The sequence below is a fragment of the Patella vulgata genome, chromosome 5 (genome assembly GCF_932274485.2).
Source record: "Patella vulgata chromosome 5, xgPatVulg1.2, whole genome shotgun sequence".
NCBI classification, from domain to species: Eukaryota; Metazoa; Mollusca; class Gastropoda; family Patellidae; genus Patella; species Patella vulgata.
In genome coordinates this window covers 26,712,815-26,736,651 of record NC_065883.2, presented here as the reverse complement: position 1 = coordinate 26,736,651, position 23,837 = coordinate 26,712,815, and the positions used below count along the sequence as shown (strand labels likewise).

The following is a 23,837-nucleotide window of genomic DNA, read 5'->3' as shown; positions in this document are numbered from 1 at the left end:
TTTGAATCCTTATATAATATAGTGAAAGTTGAATCTCTAAATGGTATATCGTCGTCTGTCCAATCTCGTGGTATTTCTCCGGGTCCTCCCACTGCTGAAGACCCCCACACGCAAGCGATATAAATTGAACCATGTGTTAGTCCCAAAATGACCTGGCTTGTGTTGAGTGGACGTTAAACTCTCTCTCTCTCTCTCTAAAAGGAATATCAATTTAAAAATAGCCCAATTCCCTTCAGTATTTACAAAGATATGATGAATTGAAAATTTGTCAACATTCTGCATCCGCCTATTACTGGAATATTGTGTGACAGGGAGAATGTTTGATTTCTAACGAAGATATTGTCCACAACCTCATCAGGTGCTGCATGAAAATTATTTTATTCTATTATATCATATGAGTAACAAGCAAATGTCAACCGATTTATTCACCCACCAACGTGCCCATATAGTAGTATGGCGCCCCATGGGGAGATTGGCGGGGCGCCCAACCAATGTCGTTATATATGAAGCGCCCCCAAATGGTGAGGTGCCTTATAATGTATCCCGCGATTCACACCACAACTAGATTGATGGGGCGGTCCAAAACGGCGTGATCTGTGGGGTGACTTATCCCGGAGGGACGCTCATAATGACATAATTGGTGGGGCGCCTTATAATGACAATATTATATGATTGTCGGGCCGCACATAATGCATTATGCTGAGTGAGATTGGTTGGACGCCCACGGCTTGATCAATTAAGCGGCGCCCAAAACGGCATGATTGGTGGGATGTCTCATCCCAGAGGGGTGCGCATAATGCCGAGATTGGTGGGCCGCCCACGACGAAATCTAGCATAAGAAAGTCAACTGAAGATTGTAGGTAATTTTCCAGGTCAAATTCACGATGGGATGAGATTAATTCAAGCCCGCACCAGGCGTGATAATCTTAAAAATTCAAACAAGTCGCACTCTAACCCAATTCCGAACCTTTCGTTTTTCTCATAAATCATAATAGGTACGCTAGAGTCGTATTCTTTCCTTCAAATTTTTATAATGTTCATATAAAAATATCATAATACGCCAATATCGCAAATTCATCCCCAAAATTGACCCTATTTTCAAAAATGATCGGGGGGGGGGGGGGCTCGCTAGACCCTTCTCCGAAGTGAGGTGCGTCCACGGTGCCTTTCCCCGTGGACCGTCAAATGTAGGTACATCGGCGCCCCCCCCCCCCCCCGCCTGCGCCCCCACTGACCGACTTCAAATTAGGTTTGATATGATGTGTGCATGGAATAATACTGCCTATGTTCTGGTCACATATCACTTATGTTAGGTTGGGGGGAAAGGGGCATGCTCAAGGCCCCCGAGTTCCCATCATGGTTAATCTGGCGCTGGCGGCAAGTCAAAAGAATAGCCTACCATGGCAGTTATCCCTGATGCTATACATGTACACTATGCCCATTTTATCGGCGGCTCATTGGTTCTAGCTTTCAGGGTTCGTTGTCCAACTAAAATTTCAATGCAAACGTTTAGTTCTCCTGCTGGGAGAAGTTGTATCGGGGGTGCCAGAAGAAGTAGGTATCGACTACCTCGTGCACAATACTCGTCACTACTAAATGGAGCGATAGTTGGAAGCTACAGTTTTGAAGCAGGGATAAAGCTAGGATTCTATTTACATGGTTTGTGTTAGCTGTATGAACTGTTAAAAAAGGTGGTATTGGATGTTTTAGAAAGAGCAAGCATCCCATATTTGTATTTGATGTTAATATTATCTCGATTGTAATGTGAAGGGACTGGGAAGCACGGATCAATCTTATGTGCAAGTATATCTCTACGGATTGCTGCTAAGATGAAAACCCAATCTTGGGGTGGTTCCGGACAATCTGTTGCAACCACATATTCGGATGCCAAGCTAGTATTAATGATTGATTCCCTTCACCATCACTGTGGGTCGATAATTTTCCGACATAATATTGACATTTCACTGTCATGCAAGAACACAGTTTACTATCTTAAGTTGGCACCGAGGGAATTCGATTTAAATTGCCAACTGACTTCTACAGTCAGTATACATTTATAATCTTCGTGAAAAAACATGATCTTCAGCATGGTGCAAAATAAAATTAAATGTGGTTTAACGTCTAACTTTTCTATAGCATGGCCCATAAATGGCAATATGGAATGATAAGCAGGTAATTCTGCAACTTCTACAGGGTTTTTCTCCTATAGAACTGAATAAATGTTTAAAAAAAAATCACAGTTCCAGAAGTCCTGTTTCTGGATTTCCCACGATTTGCAATATGATCAAAATAAAAACTTACCATTTCGAGTCTTTCTGGCAATATAATGAAATATCTGAAGTATTGTTGAACAATACTTCCAGATTCCCCCAAAGAAATCCCCACTACGCTAAGATTGAAGGGGTGATCAATATATTCATGATAATGATAGTGGATAAATTAAATGACGAATCCTTACAATTTTGCAACGTAAGAAAACGTAACTCTAATCAACCCGTTGTTGCAATATGTGCGAATATATGGGAAGAAATCTGGTTTCGGTGTGACCAGTTATTTTTTTTTATCAGGATCTCGATATTCTCGATTACAGAATTTTAATGTTTATTTGAAACCATCTATTGTAAACATCTTCCCTTGTTACGCGTAGGTAATAACTACATTTACAGGTAAACATCATTTCCATGGTAATATTTCAGGTAATAATTTATGTGTAGCCGTTATCTATGCTTGCATTTTGTTTAAATGTGGCTGGATACATGGTGGCTGATGAGTATGGTACCGGCTCACACAAGGAGTTCCCGGACTCGATCACTGTGTTGATGTAGATGGTTATCGGGATTTCCAGTTGGGATTCCCCTTGTCGGCAGTGCAGGACGGTAGGCCTGGGAAGGAAAACGTCTAGTCGTTCGCATAGGCGTTCGGACAGAATATTTAAAAAAAATTACATGGCCGCAAACGCGTTTTCCTGCGATTCTGGCCTGTGAGTACAGCAACTAGAAATCCCACTCTTTGCACACCTGAATTCTAGATTTGTGGGGAGAGGGGATGCAATTTCTTGGTCGAAAAAATTCCCGCTTAAATTACTTGGACCCGCGGCGAGCGCCTAAGTCGCGAATCGCCCCGTCGGGGGTATGTTGTGGGAGACCGGTTGGAAAATCTATTTCAGCCCGGGAATACAGCAACCTGAAAGTGATCTAATATATAGCCTTATTTATAAGGTTTTGCAATCGAAACGTCACCCAATGCCCATCCGAACTCCAAAATCCTCCCCCGAGAATATATTTTAAAATCCGATGAAATCTGACGTCTTCTGGCAGGCTTCCAGTTAAAACCTATCAGATCAAAATACAACTCAGATCACTAGAATCAATAACCGATTCGGTTCACTTCGACGTAGCATATACAATTTCATCGGACATATTATTTAAAAATATAAAATCTTACCATGGCCTTTAGTACGACAACGTGTACTTAATCAACTCAGATCACTAGAATCAATAACCGATTCGGTTCACTTCGACGTAGCATATACAATTTCATCGGACATATTATTTAAAAATATAAAATCTGACCATGGCCTTTAGTACGACAACGTGTACTTAATCAAAGTACATGTCTATTTTGTGCTGCTGCGATCTAGCAATGAACTCTATATACCTTATACATGTATACAAACTGTGCGAACCCGCACTCGTCTCCACTCACTAACCGGAGACGAGCACGGGATGGCATCTTTCCTCCCTTACCTAAGTAACCTCGAACATATACCAATTGTTAAAATCGGTGAAGAGTTGGAGCGAGAACAATCTGATTAAAACAAAGGACCTGTTTCGTTTCGATTTTTATAGTTCAAAATTTCATTTTACTTGTCTTTACTACACTAGGATCTGGAAGAGTTGTTATATTATCGGCGTTTTGGTTGAAGTGAGGGATAAGCCAATGAAACGGTCTGTTACGGCGACTTCTTGGCGTGCACTAGAAACGTCAACGCTGATTGATTAATCAATGTCTAACGTCATCGGCTCAAAATCCCGATCGTAAGACCCCTGAAACGACCTTCGAGTACAACTTCATGTAGTGTAGGCCATCGAAAGTATAAAAAAAACGAACGAAATATAAATCTGCATTTTAATCAGAATGAAGCGAGAAGGATGGTCAGACAATCTCAATGGTGGCATACGAAAAACATTTCAAAGGACAGTCAGCAAAAAAAGTAAGGGCAGTGGGGTAATTACCCCGTGCTTTTGGGGGGGCAGGGGGCGGAGGGCATTTCCACACATAGTCCGGCGCTCCTGTTCATTAGTCTATTCAAAGACATTTAGATTCCCGAAAAACTGATGACACGAAATAATATGAACGATTCCCAAATACTGTTGCACAATGTAAAGTGGCTCCAGATAAAAAACGTGAGGTTTCGGGCACTTACTTTGCTGACTTATATAGAAGGCATAAAAGGGATATTTTTTATTCTTTTTACCAAAATTATAATATATTTCTTTTTCACATTATACCAGCCTGCAAGAAAAATTGATGAGACAAATAATGATCGAGTGGCTCCTGACCAAAACGTCATGGTTTATTTTTCACTTTATCCGTCTGCTCGAAAATCAGATTGTCCAAACGATACCCCCCCCCCACCCCCGGAGCAAGGGAATAGGCGTATGCTGTAGCGTTGGTGCTGTCGGGACAATTTATCACATAACACATTGCAGTTAAAGTAGCTAAGTTTGTTACTCAATATCATCCAAAGTCTTACACGATGAAAACACGAATTATTTGTCAATTTAAATCAACATTGATGTTGTAATCTTACCGCGAAATAGTAGGCTTCTGATATCCAATATTTAAAGGGGGGCTTATGTCGACCTTGCAACTGAAAGCAACTGGCGTTTCGGCAACTGGGAGCAACTGAAAGCAACTGACAAAAAGTCGACCTCAGCGCCTCTTACAACTCAAAGCAACTAGTTACAGTCAGTTGCAGTCAGTTGCATGTGTTCAACTTTCTGCAACTAGCGGCAACTAGTTGCAGTCGACATGAGCGTTTTTGCAACTGGAGTCAAATCGTTTCCATGGAAATAACATCACGTGATACGAGACACGTGTCATGTGACTTTATAAATAAGCAAATGGAAGCGAACGAAGACACCCACTTTTCAAGTTTTGATGATGTCGACAATATACTAATAGAATTGTAGCAAGACCGACCATGCCTTTGGGTTGCTTCTTCTAAGTAATTCGCCATTTTGTTGATCACGTGATGAATAAATTAACAGTCACGTGTTTAGTGTGATCGCTATCAGTTCCAGTCGACATAAGCGCTCCGAATTCAGTTGCTCCCAGTTGTCCTCAGTTGCTGATATGATCGACATAAGCACTCTTGCAACTGACTGCAACTAGTTGCTTTGGGTTGCAAAGTCGACATAAGCCCTGCTTTAGACAAAATAAACATTTTACCATTGGTACACGAATCGTGTACCATAATGCGTTTCAGCATCATTTGTAACAAGTGATCAGAAAGAACGAGGTTAGACATACTCAACAACTCATGTCAAACGGTGACGCCATATCTTATCTGGAAAGCATGCGCAATAGACTGGAATAACCAGACGCTAGAAATTGGCATTCCGTTCAGACGTATGCCATATTTCGCTGGAACTGATTTGAAATTAGAGCCAAACGGAAACAATTATATGTAAATAAATTTATATACAATCAGATTACATGTATATTATTATATGTGTTGCGACCGTTTGTGTCAATTTCTAGGTCCCAAATATTAGCGATTTTGCCCCTTTAAGTGTACCCATTAGTAAACGACACTTAATCTAACTATCCATTTTCGTTGGGGAGGGGGGTGGGTATCATAAGGGTGTCATTGAGTCAACTGGCGTGGCTTCGTTTCCTCCGGGTGAACGTGACAAGGCGTAGGGTCGCCTGTCCAACCTCGTGGGTTTTCTCCGGTTCACCCCAATTCGAAAGACCCCTACGCGTAAGCGAATTATTGAAATAAAGATTGAACCATGTTAGTCCCGAAATGACCTAGTTTGTGTCGAGTGAACGTTAAACTCAATTTCTTTCTTAAAGGTCTGCTACGCAAGCTTGCTACGCAAAAATTATCAAACCCTAAACCTTAACAGGAAACAACCTTTCCTACTTCCAGGGCTAACTTTTCCGCCAGCATTCCGTTCGTGATAAATTTTAGATACGCCTAGTGTATTGAGATGCTGTGTGTTCCTCGTTTATAAATGATTTCGTTTACACATATAGTGTATTATGTGTAATGTGTATCCATCTAGTGTATTACAGTAAAGTTGTATATTTGTCTAGTGTATTACAGTTTGTATATTCGTCAAGATGTATTCCAGTTGTATATTCGTCAATATGTATTACTGTTGTGCATATTTTCGCCCAGTGAATTATTAAGTATGTACGTTAACATTTTTGGATATGACAAGTAACATATCGTATTATGTTTATTTCCAATCTTGGTCTTTATTAGTGATTGTATCATGACCATTGCTGAAAAAGGTGATTTGTTGACACAATATGTATGCCCATGGCGTGGACTCTTAACAACCAGCATATTTTCCTTAATTTTCGTTAAATTGAATTATTCTTTAATACGAGTTACATGCCATGTCTATTCTAATTCATGTCATTGGATTTCATATTTTACCCAGTGTAATTTTGGATATGATATTTAGAATATGCACATCTATAACATAGCTCTTTCCCTGTAACTCAGGCTTTGCCCTGTAACTCCCGCTTTGCAATGTTTTGGGTGCTTTTGATAAAAGACAGTTCTTGTGGAGTTTTATCGGTGATTAGTAGGACCCTGAATGCTAACAATGAATCCAGAAGCTGTTTTTTGGTTGGTTTAATTTTTTTTATCAATCACACGTAAATTCTTGTCTGTGAATTTTATAAATAATTTATCCAGTGTAAGCTATAGTTCGTCATTGACTGTATTACGCCGCTTTTTTTTTTTTTTTTTTTTAATTCCAATTTACCTGTAATTTTGTACAGAATATGAACACATCAATCTTTGCTTGTCGGTCACTTTTTGCAAAACTTTCAGTGTTATTGATAAGTAAAAAAAACTAACAAAACAAAACAAAACAACAACAAAAAAAAACCCAACAAAACCCCCCAAAAAAAACCAAACGCCCTTGTCGGTTCTATTCGGTGATTAGCATGACTCTACGGTTCCGACAATCCAGAATAGTTGGACAAGTGTAAAGAGTACCATAAAGAATGATTAATAAATGAAGAATAGGAAAATTGGAATTTTATAGGGAATATCGTAAGCAGTGTTGATTCTGAGAACGTTTATTGAATTGTAGTGAAGGTATCAAAATAAAATAACATCATTAAAAAAATTCCCAGTTTAAAAGGGGTTGTGTTTTTTATGAAGGGGTGTGTGGGTGTGGGTATGTGTGTGTGGGGGGGGGGGCTGAACATTGAACGGCGAATATATTGTAGTGAAATAGACTTATTCAAATAAATATCAGTATCGTCCTGAGGGATATTTTCTCAGGAGTCTGTGGTGGAAGGGAGATAACTCTAATTAACGTGCAAAGCCCCGTTAATTTATTTTTCTGTCAATTTCGATATTTTGCGCTACGGTGCCATTTTATCCCATGATGTAAACAAATTATTAGGTCTGAAGAATAACGATAAAATACAGTACTTGATTGGACCCCAATTAGGCATATGGCAAACAAGCCAAAAATCCGAGACGAACCTCAGGGCACCGAGACTGCCAGGATCAGGATGAGGATTGGCTGAACCGCTTCGGATTTCGCCGTTAGCCAGCTGGGTCGAGAAAATAAATTATATTTTACTTACCTTACCTCACCTTATCTTTTTTGTGTAAAAAATGGTCTATTTTATCTTCATAACTATGCTGTCAATTTATATAGCCGCTCTGTGGAATGATATTGGGTTAATTTTGCCTTAAATTTTTCAAGTTGTCAGCTAATCACACTCATCATTATTATGCATCCTTCTACAGTTCTGTGATGCATCAATTCGTCCGCTGTTATAGAGTTATCTTCCCTTAGTTAATGGACAACGTGTTTGAGTGTTTATCCTTCAAAGAAGCGGTGTTCTTTTGTGGTGCATAATTGGAAGCAAATAAGAAATGTCACAAGTACTCAGCGGGAAGGCAGTTTCTGCGTAAGTTTCGGGATACTTTTTGTCACCAACGAAAACGATTTAAATAATATTTTAAAACGAAAATTGCAGTTGTTGAACAAATATTTTGAGCACATTCGGCCTTGAAGTTCTTTTTTCTTTCATTTCATTAATTTCTGCAAAATAGGTCTTACCAAGATATCTTATGTCATTTATACTTCATAGCTAGTAGAAAGATAAGATATGGCAGTGTAATTTGAATAAATGTTGGAGAAAAACATTTTGTGCGAGGGCCTAGGATAAATTGGGGTGGGGGGGGGGGGGTGTCGAATGGTTAACAGTAGGCCCACACTGAAATAGTTCCACTAGTACTGATGTTTGTCTTGCACCAACCACAGTAGTGGATCGTCCTAAGGAGTTCCTTTGAGCCAGTTTTGTTATCATTTGACTACAAAGTAGTTACTTGCCTATAGTCTATAGCTCCCTTAATTTCCAATTGCACTGACTCCAAACTGTACTGCACATAGCTTAACATAATAAACCAATTCCCATTGAAATAAAGGTGAAACCTTACCACATAATTATAGGCTATGATTTGATTAAACCCAACTGCTATGCAAAGTTTCTGTGCATTTTAAAATGGCCACCGAACCAGAATCATGTGATTTCACGTCACTCGAAAATACAGGAAAACTGTTCGATAAGGCCAAAGAAAAAGGGTTCTGTTTCCTGTAACGGATGGAAAATCGGGTAGGGTCGGTAGGTAGGTTTTTTGTTTGTTTTTTTTTTTTGTTTTTTGTTTTTTTAAATGTTACATTGTTAGATCTTATAGTAGATCTACCGTAGCATAATATTCTGTGCAAAAATCTTCAATTTTATGTTAGGTTTAGTCGGCGCCAGGGAACATGAAGCACGAATAGATTGGTGGATGGAATTCTTGGATAATTGTTTAAAATGTATCAGAGGCTAGATTATGATTTAAATATTCTCTTAGGGAGCAAATGGACTTTTAATCGTTCCATGCTATATAAAAAATAGCGATGAAAACTTAAAAAATCATATCGTGCCGTTGCACGAAATAGGTCCGTAATAAATTAATTTGTCTTGTTTTAAATACCAATCGAGCAGATCCTATCCACCTGTTTGAGATACATTCGTTTACTTGTTTTTGTCAAAATGCTTGCCGTTACTGATTAGAACGAAGATTGTGAGGATTATAGCTTTTCGGAATGTGTAGGGTTACCATACGTCCCGGTTTTACCCGGACAGTCCAGTTTTTTGGGGTCATTTTTGTCGTCCCGCCCCGATGCCTCTAACATGCCTAAATGTCCCGGTTTTTAAATCAGGTGTTTTTCAATTGAAAATAATAAGACAAAACACATTAACTAGTGATTAAACATGCATTATGCAAGAGCTAAATCTGCCTATTGCAGGTCTTTCTTTAGGCCTGAAATGTTTTCTAAAGTATTAATTAGACATTAATTAACTGATCCAGGCCTTAATCAACTCTCGATGGCATCAGATTTCTCCGATATTAAATAGATTAGAATGGTTCAGCGATACTTTGATTTAATTAAATATGGAGGACCGAGACTTAGCTTCGATCAACCAGTACGGTGGTTGAAATTATTGCACACGTCTGTCAAACCTTCAAAGGCTAATATCTTCGCTTGCAATAGAGTAATTTGAATGAAATATTCAAATTATTCAATTTACATTATCTACTTTCGAACTATTATAGCAAGAATGGCTAGTTCTTTATCTAAATCTTACATAATGTATCTTTAATATAGTAATATATAAAACAGTGTTTGCTACAAACAATCTTACTTCAGCACACCACTTCTGATCTAAATATAGTTCAGTGCATAATACATAATTGGAGCATAAACGCATCTCCCGGCTTCTAGAAATAATAATAAATGTCCCGATTTCTTCAATGATTAATTTGGTAACCCTAGGAATGTGCAGTGATAAATCTATACGAAACCTGTAGTCTCGATTTTAACGTCAACAGTATGGCAGTTCTTAATAATCGTTCGCTGTACAGTAGCTGCCTATTCCGATTGGTAAATGCGGATTCAAAGAACGATGACATTTATATTCATTTTTAGCAACAAATAATATAGTCATTTTCATGAATCTGGTTGGCTTTTAGTATTCTGAACGGTCGCTCGTTTTTTATTTCTTGACACTAAAAAAAATTTAAGAGTCAGCAGTTTTTGTGATGGGTTTTTCGGGTTACCGGAAACAGAACATTTTTTTTTTGGCCTAAGGTAAGATTAAGATTTCAGTGTTCCACTCTTCACTATTTGTAACATAATTACTAATTTCCATGCAAACTGTTATGATATGTGTTGAAAATTTGCAAATGAACCTAATTTTACTTGTGCAAATCCTCGAATAATGTATCAATTGTAGCCGCAGATAAGACAGGATACAGGTACAATACTGTAGCTAGGTCAACGCGTGCACGTTGTATCATACATAAGGTCAGTCATTGTGTCAAGGTGGCTTGAAGTGTTGTGGTTTCGATTCCCAGTCGTACAAATACGTCGGTTTTCTCTGGGTCCTCCTGTTTCCTCCCACTGCTAAAGACCTCTACGCGCAAGTGAATATTTTAGTCCTGAAATGACTTAGTTTGAGTCGAGTGGACGTTAAACCCCATTTCTCTCTCTCTTTATCTATATTTAACTTTCATACTTTAAATGCTTTCAAACAGAATCTAGGAGAGAAAAACATTCAAATCAAATGGTGTGATTTTTATTCGCCAATGTAGAGTCTTGGTAGAAATTTGGTATGTCAAAGAACTGAGAAAAGACTACCAAGTTATAAAAGTTATGAAAGATTACAACAGTGAAAGACATGCATAAAGACAATGTATTTATCGCCCATTGTATATCGATCATTCTGATTCTGACCTCTTATCTGATCTCTTGTCTACATGAGCCTGCAGTAATATCAACATGTGCATGGCAGGGTGTATTACAGAGTGGTGTAAAGCTTGCATTTTAGAAATTTTTGTCTATCGTTGATTCTAGTGCCATGGTTCCACAAATGAAAAGTCGTAGAGTAAGTCTGTGATGGGTTGAACTGTTTGGCAAAAGTGATATAGCTTAAAGATACATTATGGCAGGGTGATTAAATAAAGAGCTGGCAGTTCTCACTATAATAGTTAAAAACTAGATAATGTAAAGGGAATTTGCTGAAAATTCCAGTCAAATTGATCCACTCTGAACCGAGAATTTTTGGCCTAGACTCGATCATCATTACTCAAGTCCGTACGATAAAAAACATAGTCTCAATTATCCATTTTTATACGCTCACATTTTCATGTGGACGTATATTGTCGTCGCCCCTGTCCGTCCATCCATTCACAATTGTTTGTGAACACTCTACAGGTCACAATTTTTATCCGATTTCAATGAAACTTGAAATATAGGTTTATCACCCTAAGATCTCGGTTCCTTTCGATATTGGCATGTATCGGACTGTAACTTCATGGATTATGGCCCCTGATTGTATGAAAAAATCACATTTTTAGCTGGTGGACACTGTAGATTTTACAATTTTTATCCGATTTGGTTTAAACTTGAAATGTATGTTTATAATCTACAGATCTCGGTTCCTTTCGATATTCGCACATATCGGACCATAACTTTCTGAATTATGGCCCCTAGTGGTACGAAAAATCACGTTTTTAGCTTGTGGACCTCATAGAGGTCACAATTTTTATCCGATTTAAAAAAACGTTTGAATATATCATCGTTACACCCTAAGGATGGTTGAGTTCCAATTTCGTAAAACCGGACTGAAACTGACGGCCAAAATGGCCGCCAATCGTTCGCAAATAGTGTCACTGTATTGTGTAGCAGGGTTGTTGGCACTCTGGAGGTCACAATTTTCATCTGATTTTGATGAAACTTGAAATGCATTTTTATAACCCAAACATCTCGGTCCCTTTTGATATTCGCGCATATCGGATTGTAACTTCCTGAATTATGGCCTCTGATTGTACGCAAAATCACATTTTTAGCTTGTGGTCCCTCTAGAGGTCACAATTATTATCCGATTTAAAAAAACGTTCAAATATATCAGCGTTACACCCTAAGGATGGTTGAGTTCGAATTTCATGAAAATGAGACCAAAACTGCCGGACAAAATGGCCGCCCCTCGTACGCAAATAATGTAAACATCTGGTATATCAAAGTTGTGGACACTCTAGAGGCCACAATTTTGATCCGATTTTGATGAAACTTGAAATGCAAGTTTATATGGAGGTCACAATTTTTATCCGATTTTGTTGAAACTTGAAATGTAAGTTTATAACACAAAGATCTTGGTCCCTTTCATTATTCGCGCATATCGGATCGTAACTTCCTGAATTATGGCCTCTGATTATACGCAAAATTGCGTTTTTAGCTTGTGGTCCCTCTAGAGGTCACAATTATTATTCTATTTAAAAAAAAATGTTGGAATATATCACCGTGAGTTCGAATTTCATAAAAATCGGGTCAAAACTGCCGGACAAAATGGCTGCCCCTTGTACGCAAATAGTGTAAACATCTGGTAAATCAATGTTGTGGACCGTCTAGAGGTCACAATTTTGATCCGATTTCGATGAAACTTGAAATACATGTTTGTAACCCAAAGATATTGGTTCCTTTCGATATTCGCGCATATCGGATCGTAACTTCCTGAATTATGGCCCTTGATTGAACAAAAATTGTGTAGAAGTGTGTAATACGATGGTTGTGGACCCTCTAGAGGTCACAATATTAATCCGATTTTGATGAAACTTAAAACAAATCTGATATATCCCAAAGATCTCTGTCCCTTTTGATATTTGCACATTTCTGGCCATAACTTTCTGGATTATTGCCCCTGATTGCACAAAAAATCATGTGTGTTTTTAGCTTGTTCTCTATCCATCTCTTGCAAAATGTGGGCATATCCTGCCTGGTAGCCGCTGGTTTTTTATTTAATCATGAATGAACATTGAGCAGCAGATCAGATTATAATCCAGTAAATATCGCAGACTAGCGATGACATCGAGAGCTGATTATGGTCTGGATAAGTTAATTAATAATAATTTAGATAATATTTCAGGCCTAAAGATAGAACGGCAATTGGCATAATGTATGTTTAAAGTGCAAACATCTACCAGGTGTGTAATTGCTGATATTTTAAACCTGGAAATTGAAGAGGTACCAGAAATAGGTTTTAAAAAATAATATCGTATAAAAGTGTTTTTTAATGAAATAAAAAATATTTGATTGTTAAATGGTTGGAGGGAGGAAAGGCTCAAATAAAAGGAATTAATTCTACTGGTTTTGACCAGATTTATATTATCTTAAGAATAAACTTTGATTAGTGTCTGTAGTGTTGTGGTATTTTTTTACTATGATAACAATAGTGAGGTTAGTCAGGGGATAGAAATATCAAATTGATTTATTATCTTCAGATAACCTACATATTTGTCAAATAATAAATTGTATAAATATATACATAGGCCTACATATACAGTACAAATGCTCTTGCTTATAAAATCACTGAAATTGTAATGGTTACATCATAAGCCTATTTTATTATAGGCCCCTATACAATTCTTCTAACTCATTCGAATATTTGATTCCCTTGAAATGATCAGTTCTGAGACCAATTTTGCTGCATAATTCATATTTCCAATCACAATTAATTTCAAGTCATTATTTTTTCAATTACCTGTTTGTATTAATTGAGATATTGTAGATTTCCTTGAATTAATATTAGTAAATATTAGTATTAATATTCCACAAGTCATATCAAACAGTGAAGTCATATTCTTATCTGGAGAGCATGCACAATAAATACCATCAGTGTAGACTGACTAGAATAACCAGACGCTAGAAATCGCCATTCGATTGAGACCTCTGGCATACATCGCCGAACATAACTGATTTAATTACAGTAAAAAATTACAGTTTATATACATTCCTATTACATTCAATCATTTGTGCACATTGCTTTCTCTTCCTATCTCTGAGTGAAATTCTGTCTGCAGAGTACGTGCACATGAACATTTGGGGTGACCGTAATGTCCAACTTGCGAAGCTGAGCACTCTGATTGATCCCATTCGCTCCCTTGGTGGTGAGCTTGACGACATCCACACCATTATTTAGGTTATGCACTTATCCATGGCGAAATACGACTTTTTTCACAAAATGAGCAAAACAAAGTTTCAATTATCTTGCGAAAACTCAGGCTGGATTCCAAGCCAATCACCAGATTGGATAACAGTCCAATCAGTCAGTGTCACAAAAACAAACTAGATCAGAACTCGCGTCAAACTCACTTATTCAGCGTCCCTTTACTAGATTCCAGTGACAGAAATTCTTTTGCAATTTGTTTTCGGTACTTATATCGCTCCGTCTAGTCCCCAAATATTAGCGATTTAGCTCCTTTAATCATTAGTAGTCCCAAAATATACATCGTAAGGTCATGGTTATTTCAGAATATAAAAAAAATATGGTGTGTATATATAACATTTTAAACATGGATGATAATACTGATTAACAGACTGTGCATCCAAGAAAACACAGAATAGCACCGATGTCTAACTTAAACATACATTATGCAAGAGCTAAATCTGCTTATTGTTGGTCTTTCTTTAGGCCTGAAATGTTTTCTAAATTATTAATTAGACATTAATTAACTTATCCAGGCCATAATCAACTCTCAATGGCATCGGATTTCTCCGATATTAAATAGATTAGAACAGTTCAGCCATATTTTGATTTAAGCTAAAAATGGAGGAGCAAGACTTAGCTTTGAACAAGCAGGATGGTGGTTGAAATTATTGCACACGTCTCGTCAAACCTTCAAAGGCTAATATCTTCGCTCGCAATAGAGTAATTTGAATGAAATTTTCAAATTATTCATTTTACATTATCTATTTTCGAACTATTATTGCAAGAATGGCTAGCTCTTTATCTAAATCTTACATAATGTATCTTTAATGACAGACTTTTTATATTGGTATATGATAGAATATAACAAGCCAACAGTGAGGCCGAAATCCCAAAATAAATAGATGACACATATTAATTAATAGTACATTTATTTTTTTCAAAAGTATCAAGCAATCAAACTAATTATCAACCATACACTAAGTTTCATCACTCTCTATCAGATAGTATCAAAGTTATCTTGTTCCAAAGCATCGACCAATGAAATTGCTTAGCTCTGCTTAGCTTTAGCTCGAAATGTTAATCATTGAACTCAGTCAGGAAATTAATCTAATGAACATCTACATCAAGTTTAAACATTCTACCGCAATTAAAAGCAGAGTTGTTATGTTCCAAAGTCTTGATCAATCAAACTGCTTATCACTCCTTAGCCTAAGCAGAAAATTTGCATCATCAAACTTAATCAACGTAATGATATAATGAATCTATACTCAAAGTTTCATCCCTCTCACTTAATTAAAACTAAAGTTATCGTGCCCCAAAGCATCAAACAAACCCAGTTTGAACATTCCACCTCAATTAGAAGGAGAGTTATTGTGTTCCAAAGTCTCGACCAATCAAATTGCTTATCGTTCTGCTTACCCTGAGCAGAAAATGCTCATTATCGAAATTAGTCAAGTTGTTGGTGTGATAGAACTATACACCAAGTGTCAAAACTCTCACATATTTAGAACTAAAGTTATCGTGTCTCAAAGCATCAACCAATCAAATTGCTTATCTCTGCTTATCCTAAGCAGAAAATGCTCACCTTCGAACTCCATCAAGGCATTGACCTAATAAACACCTACACCAAGTTTGAATGTTCTAGCTCAATTAGAAGGAAAGTTCTGGAGGTCGGGTGTTCGATCCCTGCATTGGCTGAGAAAGTTCATCCAGATTTTCCGGCGTGGTTCCCCCTTGTCAGTGATGCAGGACGGAGGGCCTGACAAGGACAGCTGTCTAGTCCTTCAGATGAGACGAAAAACCGAGGTCCCGTGTATACATTGGAATGCACGTAAAAGATCCCTTGGCAGTTGGAATTCGATATAAGAGTAGGCCATGGTGCCACTGCCCGGGCAAAATTATCCTCATAGCACACTGTATAGCGTATGCCCGTCTTCATTAGCCCAGCATAGGAGCAGAACAGTAGGACGTTAAACCCCATTTCATTTCATTTCATTTCAGAAGGAAAGTTATTGTGTTCCAAAGTCCCGGCCAATCAAATTGCTTATCTCTCTGCTTACCCTGAGCAGAAAATGCTCATTATCGAACTTGGTCAAGGTATTGATGTAGTGATGAAATTTGGTGTGTAGTTTCATTACTGTAATGAAACTACACACCAAATTTCATCACTCTCACTTAATTAGAACTAAAGTTATCGTATTCCAAAGCATCAACCAATCAAATTGCTTATCACTCTGCTTACCCTGAGCAGAAAATGTTCATTATCGAACTTAGTCAAAGTATTGATGTAATGAAACTATACACCAAATATCATCACTCTCTCTTAATTAGAATTAAAGTCATTGTGTCCCAAAGCATCAACCAATCAAATTGCTTATCTCTGCTTACCCTAAGCAGAAAATGCTCATCTTCGAACTCCATCAAGGCATTGACCTAATAAACACCTACACCATGGTTGAACATTCTAGCTCAATTAGAAGGAGAGTTATTGTGTCCCAAAAAGTCCGGACAGACGGACGGGGAGAGAGAGAGAAATAGGTTTTAACCTCCACTCGACACAGACTAGGTCATTTCGGGACTTGCGTTCGGGGTCTTTAGCAGTGGGAGAAAACCAGAGGACCCAGAGAAAACCCACGAGGTTGGACAGGCAACCCTAATCCTTGTCACGTACAACCAGGGATTCGAAACCACGCCAGTAGCCTCAATGACAGACTAACCATTCGGCCATCCAACCCCCCACAGACGGACAGACAGACCGACAAACGAACCCATTTTAATAGTCCCCTGCTTTCTTCGAAAGACAGGACAAAAAATATTATATCCCAATTTAAAGGACAATATTGGTGTCAGTCATTATCACATAGATCATTGCTATGATAATGTGTAATGAAGATTTCAAGAAACAGAAGTGACGAAAGCAAAAGGAAAACACGAGTTATCCTTCTACATAACTGACTGAAGTGACGAGTGATAACAGATACACAGACGAATTTCTGCTCACTAATAATTCCTTCAAAGACCAAAAGTTGTTATTTGAGACTGTGAGAGGATATCTGACAATTCAAAAAAGTAATTGAATGTCACTAGATAAGAGAAAACGAGAAAAATAGAAATAGTCTGTAGGCCCTATATTCCCTTATTTTTATTCATTCTATACTTAAAATTAAAATAGCTCTGGATAATCTATATAAAAGAGAGAGAGAGAACTGGGGTTTAACAGCCACTCGACACAAACTAGGTCATTTTGGGACTAACACATGGTTCATTTTTATTTCAATAATTCGCTTGCGTGTAGGGGTCTTTAGTAGTGGGATGAAACCGGAGGGCCCAAAGAAAACCTTTGAGGTTGGACAGGCCACCCTACTCCTTGTCACATACAACCGGGAAATTGAAACCCTGCCTGTTGACTCAATGACAGACCGTATAATACAGTGCGCACGTGCTAACCATTCGGCCATTCACCCCCACCCCCCACCCCCTTGGTAAAAGCCTTTTTAAATAAACGTGTGTTTAGCAATAGCATTGACACTAAAATTCGAATTGGTAATATATTCCATAACTATAATTGTGCTTGTACATAGAATGACCTGTTACCATATGATGATAAATTATAAGGGAACCATCACTACATGTAGCTATGAGACCAAAACTACTGTAGCCATAAAGTTTAGCAGTGTATGAAAGGACAGACCACTGACCTAATCTAAAGTCGTTTGTAAAACAAATATTATTTTGTATGACTGTTGTGACTGTTTCTCGCCTTAAAGGATATATCTAAAATGTTGCCAATTCAAGTGATTTATTTTGCCAATATCAAAAGTATTAAGGATCTGTTAATGATGTTCTGTGTTTGTTTTTTGGGTTGTTTTTTTTTAAATCGATTTGCTATTGTTTGATCAGTTTTCACATCCAGCTATATGCAGGATTGAAACCATTTTACACAGTAATGTTTTTGGAAAATGATGGATTTATCTATTATAATGATTTGATTTATACATTACAGTGATATCCGTGAAAAGTTAAAGAATGAAGTGGAAATCATGCAACAGAAATATCCTGGCTTTTTACCTGGTTTAGCAGTTGTACAGGTGTGACTTTTCTTATTTTATGATTTAATTGTTCTGGTCTTCTATTGTATGAATCTTTCTCAAACCTTATAATTACTATTATTATGAGTAGACGGAATTGAAATTGAATGCAAACGCTATGTTTTTTTCAGCATTATGGATCTTCAATTTGCGTAATTTTGCTTGTCTGTTTTCTAGAGCCACAAATTTTTTGTTCGGATAAACTTGAATGCTGTTTATGGTTATCACTTTTTTCGTGGATGGGGGATAAAGCTGCTGTGTAGACGTATTTCCTTTCTTTGTGTGGCTCTCTTTAAAAGATGAAATGGGTTTAACGTCCTACTTTTTGGCACAGAATGGGTGTAATGGACTAATGAAGACGATATTACGCCATGCAGTGTAATATGAGAGAGATTATGCCCGTACAGCAGTCTAAGCCATTTAAGGATTCTTTTATGGGGGTGACGGTGGGTAAGATGCTGGCTCGCTAGCCTGGAGGTCGGGTGTTCGATCCCTGCATTGGCAGGGAAAGTTCATCTAGATTTTCTGGCGTGTTTCCCCCTTGTCAGTGACGTATTGGTGTGCATGTAAAAGATCCCTTGACAGTTGGAATTCTATATAAGAGTAGGCCGTAGTGCCGCTGTCTAGCACACTGTAAGGCGTATGCTCGTCTTAATTAGCCCAGTTCGGAGCAGAACAGGAGGACGTTAAACCCCATTTCATTTCATTTCACTAGTTCTTTTATGTCTTTACTACACTTGGATCTGGAAGAGTTGTTATTTAACTCGTGTTCTGAATGGTGTCAGGTATAAGCCAATGAAACGGTCTGTTACGGCGAGCTTTAGGCGTGTTTTTCACGGAACTGTGGGTAATCCACTAGTAACATCAATGCTGATTGGTTAATCAAATGTCTGATGTCGTAGGGTCATAAGTCGGTCTTTTGACCCCTGACGTGACCTATCGCTATAACTTGTCAGATCTTCATGTAGTGTAGGCCATTGAAAGTATAAAAAAAACGAAACAGATATAGATCTGTAATTTAATCAGATTTTCAACGATTTCTGATAATTACTGCCAGATTTATGGCCTTGATCACTTTGAAAAATCTTGCGAACGCTCTAGAGGCTAAAAAGTTAATATCTGATTGACTTTGAATTTATAGATAGTGTTTAAGCTCATGAGATGAAGAAGCCTATTGATTTTCAACGATTTCTGATAATTACTGCCAGAGTTATGACCCTTGATCACTTTGAAAAATCTTGTGAATGCTCTAGAGGCTGAACATTAATATCCGATTGACTTATTTATACAGTGTTTAAAGATACTTTCCCAGAAAAGTATTTATCGGGTGGTTATTTCCAATAAAAGTATGGCTATTTTGGTATATATGGAAAGTATAAATATATATATGGAAAGTATAAATATCCAATCTTACTAGAAAAATAATGGATTCCCTGAAAAACACTCATGGAGCGCGCATACAGGACAAAAATGTAAGGGTTTCCCTAATCGACAGCACAACGATTAGAATTGTCTGCACACGTGACGTCGAAGGTTGCACGCGGAGATTGAGCGCTTGGTGTACATGTTGATAAACTTTATGAAGACATACAACACTTTCTGAGATAAAAATCACGGAAAAAGACGCGGGCAGTAGATAATCCGAGAATTTAATTAGGCTTCGATATTTGTAATAAATAGTCAACGAATAAAGACAACATTGTCATGTGTATGCAATGAATTCTTGTTGCTAGGTACCGAGAGAGGTAAGTCTCGTAACACAAACATGACCTCTTTTGATCGATTTTTTATAGCCAGGATATTCCCTAACAATTGCAATGTTTTGAGAAGGATTTGAAGCAAAATTATGATAAATTAATTAGTTTGAATATGTTTTTAGTCAAAATATATAATCAAATCACCCAGTTTGTACCCGGGAATGTATCTTTAAGTTCATCAGACGAAACCTATTGATTTTCAACAATTTCCGATATTTACTTTGAAAAATCTTGTGGATGCTTTAGAGACCATAGTTTTCATATGAATGATTTTATATTTATACACTGTGTTTACGCCTATATATAATCGTTTCGATTGATTTTAGATTGATACACAGAGTTTAAGGTCTTGAGACGAACAAGTATATTGATTTTAAATGATTTTTGATAACTAAATCCATGATATTATATGTTTTGTATACTAAACGTTAATATGGGCCAAACAAATTCTAACAATTTTCTGATAATTATTTACCGTAATGAGTTTTTACTCTTAATCAGATTTTAGTGTATTATAACTGTTTCATTACCTACAAAAGTAAAAATATGCGACTGCCCAGACGATTTAGCTGCTGTGGACGTATGTTTTGTTGCCTGGCAACCTGTCTTTTGTTCTATGATAAATAGGTTGGTGGAAGAGAAGATTCTAATGTTTATATTAACATGAAGATGAAAGCAGCTTGTGAAGTTGGAGTTAATGCCAGCCATATTAATTTACCTAGATCATCAACACAAGATGAGGTATTATAATCATCTCTTATTATTACAATATTAAGCATCAAATATAATATGTATGTTATTTTACTTCAAATGATGTCATTAATGTGTTTCAATGACACATACGGCCACCACAAGCTTTTACAAATTTCAGCAACTATGAAAAGAATGTCTCAGAAACAATAATTCAAAAATGTATTTAGTCAAACAATCCCAAAAAGTGCATGAAAAATCTCAAAATGTCTGTTAATTACCTGAACAGTGAGTGAATACAAAACATGCACAATTCCAAAAGAAATATTTTAGAAAATCAGTTGAGATACTTTACAACATTCTGGCTAAATGTTTAGTACGATGTTTGCTTTTTGACTCTCCGGAACAATTTGGCAAAATCTGAATATCATAATTGGCACTTAACTCTTCAGCAATAATATATAATTTTGAGCAGACATACAGTTTACATATATAGATGAAATAGATTGCTGAAATATTTATTAATATGATGATGATGATGTTTTATATTTCTAGGTAGTGGAGACAGTAGAGAGGTTAAATTCTGATCCTACTGTACATGGTATTATTGTTCAGGTAGGTTTTTACATAAATATGTGTTCATTTGTTTAACCCATTGTACTCGATAGCGAATCAGTATGTACCCTCTCATTAGTCAGTAGCGAATAAAAGTACCTACTAAGCACTCTTGACATCGGCATTAGCGAACAAAAGTGCAAGAACAATCAACTGTTATTGTATTTACTTCTTAAATTAATGCTGATTGCGTGATAAGTAATATGTCGGAGGTGAAAATTCACACTGTGTCAACGACTTTGGGGTCATTCCAACATTATCAAGACGTAACTTACGGCCAATAATTCTACAATGTGGAGAGTGATATGGAATCAGAATTTTGATACGCCCACATTTTCATGTGTACGGATATTGTCGTCGACCTGTCTGTCCGTCCATCCACAATTGTTTGTGGACACTCTACAGGTCACAATTTTTATCTGATTTCAACGAAACTTGAAATATAGGTTTATCTCCCTAAGATCTTGTTTTTTAACTTGTGGACCCTATGGAGGTCACAGTTTTATTCCAATTTTAAAAAAAACATTTGAATATATCACTGTTACACCTTAATGACGGTCGAGTTCAAATTTCGTGAAAATCGGACCAAAACTTCCGGACAAAATGACCGCCCCTCGTACGCAAACAGTGTAAAAATATGGTATATCAAGGTTGTGGACCCTCTAGAGCTCACAATTTTGATCCGACTTTGATGAAACTTGAAATACATGTTTATCACCCAAAGATCTTGGTTCCTTTCAATATTTACGCATATCAGATCGTAATGTCCTGAATTATGACCCTTGACTGTATGAAAAATCGCGTTTTTAGCTTGTGGACACTATAGAGGTCATAATTATTATCCGATTTTTAAAACCATGTGAATATATCACTGTTACACCGTAATGATGGTTGAGGTCGAATTTTGTGAAAATCGGACCAAAACTGACAGACAAAATGGCCACCCCTCATATAATGCAAATGGTGTAAATATGTGGTATATCAAGGTTGTAGACACTCTAGAGGCCACAATACTTTTCTGATTTTGATGCAACCTTAAATTTATGCTTACATCATAAAGATCTTGGTTCCTTTCGATATTCGCGCATATCGGATCTTAACTTCCTGAATTATGGCCCTTGATCGTATGAAAAATCACATTTTTATCTTCTGGATTACCTAGAGGTTATAATTGTTTATTCTATTTTAAAAACCATTTAAATATATCACCATTCCACCATAATGAAGGTTGAATTCGAATTTCAGGAAAATTGAAATGAAATTGCCCAACAAATTGTCCGCTCTTTGTACGGAAATGGTGTAAAAGTATGTAATACAAAATTTGTGGACCCTCTAGAGGTCACAGTTTTTATCCAATTTTGAAGAAACATAAAATAAATTTTTATATCCCAAAGATCTCGGTCCCATTTGATATTTGCACATTTCATACCATAACTTTCTGGATTATGGCCCTGATTGTAATTGATTGTATGAAAAAATCGCTTTTGTTTTTAGCTTGTTCTCTATCCATCTCTTGCAAAATGTGGGCATATCTTGCCTGACAACCGCTGGTTAATAGTTATATTTGAGAGACTATATTTGTGTTTTATTTTTTTTTAAGAAACAAAACAAAAATCTTTTACCATTATGACAGAGAAAAGTCATACTTTTAGTGGAACAGGCTTTTCAATATAATTTATAGTAATTTAATTGCTACTTTATACAAATGAATTTTATATCATTGGAAAGTACACGACAATCTGTAATATGTAATTAAATATTTGTTTGTATAGAAAATAGGATTTTAGTTATTTGGAATTTTGAAGAAAGTATTAGGATTAACAATAATCTACAAATGGGCTTAGAGATGGGCCCTGCTGAGTTAATGAGCTCTAGGGATATGATATGCTCTAGGGTGCAATCTACATTGGGTTAAATAGTGAATATCTACAGCAAGTCTTTTAATGCTCCAAGCACCAAGAATGGAGTAGTGGTTGACAAGGTCTATGTAAAGAGTCTCCTGATTGATCACTTATCTTTCCTCCTCTATTCAGTAAAATGTGGCTGGACAATGTGATTGTTATTTTTAAGATCACATGATTTCCATATTGATTTTGTATATATAGTTTAGCAAACAAAATTACACAATTCTTTTTTATGAATACCTGTTGTTTCCATGTGCCGTATGGAGATGCAAGTGTTCGTCTTTTCCCAAATAAATAATGGAATTAGTGAACCCTTCTTAAATAGTGATTTTGGCTTAAAATGTTGTATAAGGGGAGATAATCTCAAAATGCTTCATGTGCAGTTCAGTACTTCTATTTCATATGTGAACATTTCTGGATAATTGAGAGATATGTAGTGGGTCCCTTATTCGAAACATGGCAAAAATTAAATTTTT

General features: G+C 36.9%; 2 protein-coding genes across 2 annotated transcripts in view; one reads left to right on the top strand and one right to left on the bottom strand.

Annotated features, from left to right (window-relative positions):
* LOC126821843 (regulator of G-protein signaling 7) overlaps positions 1 to 8,037 on the bottom strand; it is a 104,545-nt gene extending 96,508 nt beyond the window's left edge. The window contains exon 1 of the mRNA XM_050550360.1: positions 7,849 to 8,037. The gene's annotated coding sequence lies outside the window, so the exon portion shown is untranslated. The remainder of the gene's footprint in view (positions 1 to 7,848) is intronic.
* Positions 8,038 to 8,053: 16 nt separating this feature from the next.
* The window catches only part of LOC126821838 (C-1-tetrahydrofolate synthase, cytoplasmic), a 35,251-nt gene continuing 19,467 nt past the window's right edge, over positions 8,054 to 23,837 (top strand). Inside the window, exons 1-4 of the mRNA XM_050550346.2 lie at positions 8,054 to 8,178; positions 18,311 to 18,395; positions 20,780 to 20,893; positions 21,398 to 21,457. Of these exons, the coding sequence (XP_050406303.1) occupies positions 8,144 to 8,178; positions 18,311 to 18,395; positions 20,780 to 20,893; positions 21,398 to 21,457 (294 nt within the window). The 5' untranslated portion in view covers positions 8,054 to 8,143. The remainder of the gene's footprint in view (positions 8,179 to 18,310; positions 18,396 to 20,779; positions 20,894 to 21,397; positions 21,458 to 23,837) is intronic.